Source organism: Caretta caretta, chromosome 1 (genome assembly GCF_965140235.1).
Source record: "Caretta caretta isolate rCarCar2 chromosome 1, rCarCar1.hap1, whole genome shotgun sequence".
In the NCBI taxonomy this organism is placed as follows: domain Eukaryota; kingdom Metazoa; phylum Chordata; order Testudines; family Cheloniidae; genus Caretta; species Caretta caretta.
This window is the reverse complement of record NC_134206.1, coordinates 2,931,402-2,941,640: the sequence shown is the minus strand read 5'-3', so window position 1 is coordinate 2,941,640 and position 10,239 is coordinate 2,931,402. Positions and strand designations below refer to the sequence as shown.

Sequence of the window (10,239 nt, the reverse complement as noted above, 5' to 3'; positions counted from 1 at the left end):
TTCTGTGTGTCAGCTCAACAAGCCCAACATTCGTGGGATCCCGGGTGAACCACCAACAGATCTCAGCAAGGACACGTCCATGGGGAATCATCCAATAAGGGGTTTTCTAGTGCTTCAGCAAGGTCCTTAAGCACCTAACTCCCACTTTGTGTCTCTAGGGGCCCAGCTGAGAGGCTGGAACAAGGTGGCTTTTTCCATGGGGGATTGCCAGCTGTGACCCTCTCCTGGAGTGAGGTGCCTAGAACAGGTCAGCGCTTTCTTGTGAATCTAGCTCTAGCTGATTTGCAGCAGAGACATAAATAGAGGACTCCCACATCCCACGTGAGTGCCCTGAGGACCAGGCAAAAGGTTATTCTGGTGGGGGGCTCAGTTTCTCCAGCTGGAGCTCTTGTACAAATAAACATTCAATGGAGCCACGGATTTGAATCTGATTCTCCCACTTTCCATGTGAAGGTGTGTCGTGGGGTGGATACATCTGTCTCCCTTTGGGGGGCTGGAGGTGGGTGGCATTTCAGCCCCTGGGTTGCATCTGTAGGGCTGTCCCCAGGCTCGGAGCAGCATGTCCCTGTGGCCCTAGTCAGTGATACAACCCTTGCCATCAGAGCAGCGTGGCCTAGTGGCCAGGGTTAATAGCGGTCCCTGATATCAGGGCAGTGCAGCTTAGCAGCCAGAATTAATAGAGCTAGTGAGTTGGGCCATCGCCCCAGAGAGGGTGGTGGGCAAGATAGGGGGAACCGGTCCCTCCCTTTCCATCAGGTCCCAACCTAGGGCTCACCACCTGCTTGACAGGGAGCCCACTGAAACACACCAAGCCTATCTCCAGTTCTGCAGCCACTTCCCCACCAACTTTCCCTGGGTCACTTCCTAACCAATTCTCTGCAGTTTGCCATCTCTAGGTCTCTGTGGTCTCTCCCCTCTTCTGTGGCATCTCGAGCCTGTGTGTAGGGCTCTGTCTCCTGCTGTCTGGCCTCCGTGTCCTGGAACCAGCACCACACCTCCTTCCTCATTGGTGGTCACCAAGACTGAGCTGCTCGGTGGCCTTTTATAGCCTGTCTCCAGTTGGAGCATGTTCAGCAGAGCGGAGAAGGTGTGGCCTCCGTGGCCAAGAGAGAAGTTTTATCAACCCCCGCAGCACTGGTGAGGGGTTGCTACACCCCATCACAAAGCATGAAACCACTGGGCTTGGGGACGTTATGGGGATCCACAAACACAGATGCACATGCGCACACACACACATGGACCCATGTGTACACACACACAGCCACGTGCACACACAGACATGGGTCCACATTCAAGAACGCCTGTGCACACATGTATGCGGACGCATGTGCACAGACACAGATGGACCCACATAAGCACACCCGCCCATGTGTGCGCACACACAGGTTCACACACAAATGCAGATGCACATTCACACACACAGATGCACATGCACACATACACACACACACACACGGGTCCATGTGCAAACACACACATTCCCAATCTGAAGGCCCCATCCGGGATGCAGGGTCTGAGCACCTCTAACAGATCAGGCTAGCTGATGAGATGTGGGGGAGACACCTCATTGGAGAATCCCACCAGAATTGAGGCCTGAGCTGAGGCTCTGAGCAGCCCATTTGCTGGGGAACAGTGTCAGGCTGCAGGTTGCCTTGTGCAGGCCACTGACAGAACCTGAGGCTCCTACAGGGTCAGGCAGCAGATGAGCCGGGGCTGAGAAAGGCAGCAGCGCCTAAGTTCAGTATTTACCTGAGTGCCTTTGTGGATCTAGCCCTGGCCACCTTTCTGGAAGATGCTTTAGTCAAACACTGGTTAAGGTTGTTCAAAGCCGAAGAGGCTGGCTGGCGACGCTTGGAGGAAACAGCCAAGGACCCGGATGTCCACCTCTCACTTTTAAAGAAAGCTTTGCTCATTTATTTGTACAAGGAGAAGGCTCCCTGAGTCAAAAGAGGTTTTAATCTGCCCTTTCTATCCTCCAGTGACTGCAGTGTCCCAGCTGCTTGCCCGGGCAATGCCCCTTCCTTAGGTGGCAGGCAGCTGTAGCTCCATAATGGGACAAGAACAGGGTGTGGTGCTGTATGATTGAATATGGCCATTTTTATTATTGCTGTGACCATGATTATAGAATTGCAACAAATCTTGTACCAAGTGTGTCCTGTCAGGTGTCAGAGGGGAAGTTATGATTTGCTAGGTTTGATTCTCCTGTTCGTGTGCATGTCTCACCTTTGTGTCTGAAGTTATGGTTATTGGTGATGTTCTGGTACCAGAGGAGCAATGCCAGTTCATAGCCAGAACAATGATGCTGGGGGGGTCACGACTGCCAGTTCTTATTCTCAGCTCTGCCACCGACTTATTGTGTGGCCTTGGGCAAATCACTTTACCTCTTTGGGGCTCAGTCTATCCATGACATGGGGATAATGCTGCCTAGCAGCCTAGCTAAAGAGCTTCTGGACGTAGTAATCAAAAGCATCATGCAAAGTGTACGTTAGACTCAGCTTCCCTGTCCACCTTCAGCCCCTGGGCAATGGGTGCCCTGTCGTTCCAGATAAGGTGCCGTGTATGTGTGTGAATAGCCGGCTAATGGCAGGTGTGCTGTTCATCTCCCTCCCTATCAGCTACCGAACTCACCCCAGCCTCCGCCCAGCATCCCGCCTTCCCAGCTGACGCAGGGGCTTATCCTTCTGCCTCTCTCTGCTGTTGTCCTCGTAGCTTCAAAGCAGATCTTTCCTTGCCCTGCCCCTGAGGCCTGACTAAGGGCAAAGAGCTGCCAGCACATCCCCATTGCTGGGACCCTGCCAGCTACGGGCCCCCAGGAGGGAAAAAAGGGAACTGAAATCAAAACAAGTAATCCACAGAATGGTCTCTTGCCTCGGGAATTTGTAGCTGAGTAATAGGGGCAGGGTCCTGGTGGAGTAGGGAGAGAATAGGGGGAGAAGGAGGTTGTGCTATGTGGGAAGAGGACGGGCAAGGGGCAGGGTGTCAGGGGTCTAGTTACCTGCAATAAGGGAGGTGGAAGCCCTAAGAGTTAATGTGTTCTACACAAACACATTCCCTAGTTTGTCACCCTGACATGGCACAGTAAGGCCAGGAAAGGGTTTAATGTCTCTTTGAGTATCCAGTCAGTGATTCAAGGAAGAGGGCCCAGCACCTTGTCACCAGCCAGCTCTGCACGGAGCTCGGTCTGAGAGTCAGAGCACCAGGAGAAAATTTAGGCCCCTTTATGAGTAAAGAGCCGGATCAGCCTGTTCCGGATCTGTTTGGTCCTCACCCCATAGATAATGGGGTTTAGCATGGGGGGCATCAGAAGGTAAACGCTGGCAATGAGAACGTGGAAATGCAGGGCTATATTCTTTCCAAACCGGTACATGAGGGCGGAGAAGAGACATGGGATGTAGAAGGCTAAGATGGCACAGAGATGGGAGCCGCAGGTCCCACAAGTTTTGAGACGGGCATCCTTTGTGGGAAGGTTAAAGATGGCCCTGACAATCTGGGTATAGGACAGAGCAATAAAAAATATATCCAGACCGAATGCACAGATTACCACAGAGAGGCTGTAGTAATTACTGACATGGATTTCGGCACAGGCCAGCTTCACCATGGCCATGTGCTCGCAGTATGAGTGGGGTATGATGTTGGTTCTGCAATATGGCCACCGCCTTGCCACTAGAATAAAGGGGACCACGAGCATGCCGCCACGCAGTGCCACGCCCAGCCCGATCTTGGCCACCAGGGGGTTTGTCAGGATGGTGGAATGTCTCAGGGGATCACAGATGGCCACATAACGATCAAAAGCCATGGCCACGAAGATCCCAGACTCTGTTAGTAAGAAGCAGTGAAGGAAGTACATCTGGGTGAGGCAGGCACTGAAATCGATCTCTCTGGAATTGAACCAGAAGATGCTCAGCGTTTTGGGCAGGATGGACGTAGACAGGACCAGGTCAGTGACAGCCAGCATGCAGAGGAAATAGTACATGGGTTCATGGAGGCTCTTCTCCGTCTTCACAATGAAGAGGATGGTGAAGTTCCCCAATACGGCTATGATGTACATGGTGCAGAAGGGGATGGAGATCCAGACATGGGCCGCCTCCAGGCCAGGAATGCCCAGCAGGATGAAGATGGAGGGGTTGGTGAAGTGGGTTGTGTTGGAATCTGACATGGAGTAGGGGAGAAAGTGTCCAACCCTGAGGCAGACCGGTGTCTCCTGGATGTACCGTATGTTTCCCTCCCTTTGTTTATGCGCCCAGGGTATAGGATTATAGTCACAGTGGAAATGCCTGGATGGAGAGACAATGTTAGCACTGGAAGCTGTTCTCATGGGCAAAGCAGATTTTTTGCTCTTTGCACACTGTAAAATAACATTGTCATTTATTCAGAGAAATGAATTATGAACAACTGACCCTACTAATGCTGGTTCCCTGTTTTATGGTGCTCCATGTGTCAATAAATCTTACATGTCATGGTGTGGGAAACTTTAATAGGCACCAGCAGGAAACATAAGTGTGGATACTTGTTATCCCTCATTCTTGCTTAATTCAGTGAATGGCAGACTAAAGAACCCATGCTGTACCGAGTTTGCCATTCACCCACTTGCTCAAAATCTGAGAGTGGAAGGAACCAAAGTTTTTCTAAGAGTTGAGTCTGGGGAAACATTTGAGCTAGGACACATCTCAGGGAAAAAAGATCTGGGCTTCATGGAAACACTTCCTCATTCACAGTAGTAGCCAAAACAAGACAATGTTCACATGCTTAAGGAATAGGGTGGAGAAAACCCTGCTGTAGACATGCACTGAGTTTTGGTCACTCAGTCTCTATAAAGGACACAGTAGATAGAATGGGGATTTCCAAGGCAGTCTATGAGAATGGGGAAGGCAGCCATAGGTGGACAGAATGAAAAGTCTGGGACTATTTAGTTTAGAGAAGAGGCAAAGAAGGGGGCATGTGATTGAGGAGAGAAAAGTAAAGAATGGAACTGATTCCATTAAAATGGACAAACAGAGAACAATTCGCTACCATTAACATCTATAGAAACAATGCTTCAAAAGGGCTTCTTCTCCAAAGCTGAGGCAAATTATCAGCAAAATTGATTGGGAGGAAACTATTACACAGAAAACCGGGAATGAAAATTGGGAGTTCTTTAAGAAGAGTTTATTAGATTGTTAAAATGTCACAATTCCACAATCAAGAAAGTGGACAATTTTGGCTAAAAACCTGGTTCAGTTGCAAATTTATTTATTTATTAAAGGTGGTTTATTAAATTAAATTTAAATTTATTAAACAAAATTTATTTATTATAAGAAATGGGGGGAAAGGAAAATATATCGAAAGCAATACATATTGGAATTTATGAAAATTGATAAGGGACCTTAAGGAAATCACGGAAAAATCCATTCTCGGCATGGCTAAGGATTACAAAAAGGAGGTTTCTAAGCATACTAAGAACAAATGAAATCCTAGAAAAGGCATAGGGCAATTATGAGTTCAGGAAATAGTGTTGTTCTGCATTCGGAAAGAAGCAGTATGAGGTACTCATATCACATGAGATGATGAAATACTTTCCAGTCCATTAGCTGTTAAGGAGAATATAAAACAGCATCTACTTTAGAACCTTAGAATTATGAACCACAGAATTATGAACGATTGATCAACCACACAGATTTGGAATGAGAAGAAAGCAATCAGGCAACAGCAAAACCAAAACAAAAAGAAGGAAAATTCAGGACAGTTCTGTGTTAAATGTAAACTATTACAAAATAAGGGGAAAATATTTGACAAGGTTCTGATACAAGGGAAAAGATGGTATAGGATTAGTTAAAAATAATTTAGGAATAGGAATAATTTAGGAATAGGAATAATTTAGGAATGCCAGTCAAGAAAATGGTTTATGGAAAACAGGTCTTGTTAAATGACATCAATTTTAAATTTTATAGAGCACGTGTTAAATAGACTAAAAACTGGCTAACTGACAGATCTAAGAAAGCAGTTGTCAATGGGCCATTCTCAGTAAATAGGGCTGTTTCTAGTGAGGTTTGGGAGATATCCGTTCTACGTCCAATGCTATTCAATATTTTCATCAATGATCTGGAAGTAAATGGAAAATAACTGCAGATAAAATTTGTAGACGATCTGAAGATTGCAACAGTGGTCAAAAAGAGATGGCCAGGGCAGGAATAACGATTGATCTGTAATGTTTGGTGAGCTGGTAAATGCAAACAAAATGTTTTAATGCATTCAAACAGCCTAGGACACTTTTTTATCGAATGCTGGGGTCACTATGGACAACCAACTCATCGTGAACTCTCAGTGCGATGCTGTGGCCAACAGGGCTGATGCGATCCTTGGATGCATAAACAGGGGCATGGTGAGTTGGAGCAGGGGAAGGGTTTTACCTCTGCACATGGCATTGGTGAAACAAACTGCATCCAGTCCTGGGGTCCACATTTCAAAAAATAGCAGATGGTGCAGAAAAGATCCACCAAAATGACCAGAGGCTGGAGAAAATGACTGACACAGAGAGAAACTTAAAGAGCTTTATCTATGTATCTTATCAAAAGGATGATCAAGTGGAAACTTTCATGGGGAGAAAATCGTGGGTACTAAAGTGCTCTTTATCTAACAGAGAAAGGCAGAGCAAGACCCAATGGCTGGAAGCTGAAGCCAGTCACATTCCAGATAGAAATAAAGGTCAAAATGTTTAGCACTGAGGACGAATTACTGTTGGTACAAACTATGAAGGGAAGTGGAGGATTCTCCAACTCCTCATGTCTGGAGATCCAGACTGGATGCTTCTCCGAAAGATCCACTTTAGGGTGTGTCTACACTTAAAATGTGTCACAGCTGCACTGCCTTACCACTACAGTGTAGATACTACTTACACCGATGGCGGGGGTTCTCCCCTCGACGTAGCTAATCCACCTCTCTGATAGGTGGTAGCTAGGTTGATGGAAGAATTCTTCCTTCAACCTCATGCTGTCTACACCGGGGATAGGTTGATAGAGGAGTACTGTGTCCAGTTTTGGTCACCAATGCATAGGAAGGTTGCATTAGCAGAAGCATAGCATGAAAGACTCTATAGCTGATACTACCAGTCTATTCAGCACTGGTTAGGCCTCAGTTGCAGTACTGTGTCCAGTTTTGGTCATTACTGTATAGAAAGGATGTAGAGAAACTGGAAAGGATCCAGAGGTGAGAGAAAAAGATGGTCCAAGAATGGAATGCAAGCCTTGTATGGAAGCTGAGGGAAATGGAAATGTTGGAAAAGAGGAGATGAAGTGGGGACAGGACAGCAGTTTTCAGATATTTGAAAGGCTGCCCTAAAAATATGGAGAATATTGTTCTCATAAGAATGGCCACACTGGGTCAGACCAAAGGCCCATCTATCCCAGTATCCTGACAGTGGCCAGTGCCAGGTGCCCCAGAGGGAATGAACAGAACAGGTAATCATCAAGTGATCCATCCCCTGTCACTCGTTCCCAGCTTCTGGCAAGCAGAGGCTAGGGAAACAATCTATGCCCATCCTGGCTAATAGTCACTGATGGACCTATCCTCTATGAATTTATCTAGTTCTTTTTTTTTAACCCTGTTATGGTCTTGGCCTTCACAACATCCTCTGGCAAGGAGTTCCACAGGTTGACTGCGTTGAGTGAAGAAATACTTCTTTTTATTTGTTTTAAACCTGCTCCTTATTAATTTCATTTGGTGAACCCTAGTTCTTGTGTTATGAGAAGGAGTAAATAGCACTTCCTTATCTACTTTCTCTACACCAGTCATGATTTTATAAACTTCAATCATATCTCCCTTAGCTGCCTCTTTTCCAAGCTGAAAAGTCCCAGTCTTATTAACCTCTCCTCATAGTGAAGCCGTTCCATACCCCTGATAATTTTTGTTGCCCTTTTCTGAACCTTTTCCAAATCCAGTATAAACTTTGCTCCAGCCACAGCCTCAGAATATGGCCACGTATCATACATCTTCTAAAACCTTTTGCCCCAAAGGATCTACTGTGACACTCAAATACAGTCACCCTGGGGCTGGAGGCCATGAGCCTGAGTAGGGGAGGGAGGAGTACAGCAAAGAGGGACATTTTAGCTGATGATACCAGAGCAAACTCATCACCTGTGGCAAGGGCCCTGGGTTGTGCAGAAGAGAAAGGGACATAGACCTATTCCTTATCTCATCACATGCATGTTGCACTGGGTTTGTCAAGCAGGTGAGTGCCTCAGCATGAGATGGGTACCTGTGAATTCTGAAATGGAAGTGTCTTCCCTGGGAATCCCCCTCCGGTAGCCGTGTCCCAGATTTCTCTCACTCCAGCATCTGCAGCAGCATCTCATGCCAAGAGCCGACACAGGGTATGCACCGTTTATAATATAGCTCTGTGCAATCCCAGTGGGGTTTGCTTGTCCTCGAGGGAAGAAATGGCATCTGAATGTAAACAGGCTGGAGACCAGCCTGTCTGCGCTTCTGTGCTATTTATCCAGCTTTAGGAGTAAACAGTAATTAAGCGACCTTCCCAAGCTGAGATGAGAACTCTTGGGCTCTCCACTGAGTCAGAGAGGAATTAGCTGCTCTGTGCATTTGTGTATGTTTAACGATTATTGTTAATTAGTAAGAAAACTAGGGATAGTACCTAGATCTCCCTAGGATCTGATTCCCTCTAAATGCCTGGGATGTATAGGTAGATAGTAGCTAGATAGATCTCCAGACAGATGACTGAGGGGAAACTTGAGCAGTTTTAGGAGGCACATGGGGCTGTTGCTAAGGGATCACAGATCAGTAATTCTCATCAGTAACTATCATCATTCTGTGCAGCACCTTTCACTGAGGGATCATCAAAACATCTAGCAAAGGAAAGTTACAATGAACATATTCATATTGTACAGATAAGTAAGCTGAGGCCCAGGGAGACGTGACTTGGCCAGTGTCACACAGAGAATGACAGAGACAACCCAGGAGTCCTGACTTCCCTGCTCTAACCACGGCCTTTCTCTAAATAACTGAGAGCGTGACAAGCATGAAATGGATTCAAGGTCTAGCTATCCCTGTTTATTGGGTCAGTGTGATGGATTTTTCAGGGGGTAACCTGGAACTAGGATCCAGCGGAGATGTCTGGCATAACAATCTGGGTTCTGTCTCACACTGTGAGCCTGTGACAGGATGCAATCCTCTCCAGGTCATGCACTTACACAACCAGGGACATTGCCAGCTGAGTTACATGAATGCTTTCTCTAGCCACTCCTGAACCAAGAATAAAGAGGTTTCAGCCAGTTCCCTGAAGCTCCCCAGCCTAGGACCCCAGAGCTGTATCGTCTTGCCCTGGTCAGAAGCATGGCCGGTGTAAACCTGTTACCCAGTCTGCCCCTCCCTCAAAGTGGAGAAGACACAATGCCATCACCTGTTCCTGAGCATAAATCTCTTTTATATTTCAAACATTCAAGTGTTGCAAAATATTGTAGTGTTACGCCCATGCGTGCTTGCAAAGTTCTGTGTACCTTTGAACACTTGGTAGATCAGCCTAGTTGTTAGAGAGGTTTTTCCCTTCATCCTCTCCCCTGGTTCTTGTCACACAGACGGAGAGCAACAGACAAGAAGTCCGAAGTGCAGACAATACAATGTTTATTGGGGTTAGTTTCCAAGCAAGCATATTCCAAAGCACGTCACACCAATCGGGCTTATCTTTACACATCAATAGAGTCTGTTCCCCAGTATTCCCTTCCCAGCTCTGACACCACAGAGACTTTCCTGTGTGTCCCCCTTCCTCAATCCCACCTCCCATTTCCAATTCCCTATTCCCTCCTTCTTAGCCAGTCCAAATATACCGGCAGTGCATGCCCCTAGCCGCACCCCTTACAACTTATGATCATGTTCCATTCTGGAGGGTCTTCAGTTGGGGTCTTTGTCCCACCTCTTTTGTACTCCATGGGAGGGGTAAGGATTGCGGTTGTACTCTGGTCAGTGCAGGCATTTTTCTGGTCTTTTAGTGTTTTATTTCCTTCACCCTCACCACCCCGCAAGCCCCTTTTGCCCCTTCCTTTGTTTGACCTTGCTTTAAGAAAAGGAGTTGAGACAGCCACCAAGTGTGTGCTCATATATTACACCCCACCATACCCTGGAACACTTTTGGACATAGCATACTTAGATTTCGAGAAAGCCTTTGACAAGGTCCCTCACCAAAGGCTCTTACTTAAATTAAGTTGTCATGGGATAAGAGAGAAGATCCTTTCATGGATTGAGAACTGGTTCAAA

General features: G+C 46.9%; 1 protein-coding gene across 1 annotated transcript; it reads right to left on the bottom strand.

Moving 5' to 3' along the window:
- Positions 1 to 3,208: 3,208 nt before the first annotated feature.
- On the bottom strand, positions 3,209 to 4,156 carry LOC142072502 (olfactory receptor 52E2-like). The gene has a single exon (XM_075129391.1). The coding sequence runs from the start codon at positions 4,154 to 4,156 to the stop codon at positions 3,209 to 3,211; it is 948 nt and encodes a 315-aa protein (XP_074985492.1).
- Between the last annotated feature and the right edge of the window lie 6,083 nt (positions 4,157 to 10,239).

Bases quoted from the DNA above. Each gene is read 5' to 3' on its own strand.
- LOC142072502 (XM_075129391.1), bottom strand. From the start codon at position 4,156: ATGTCAGATTCCAACACAACCCACTTCACCAACCCCTCCATCTTCATC.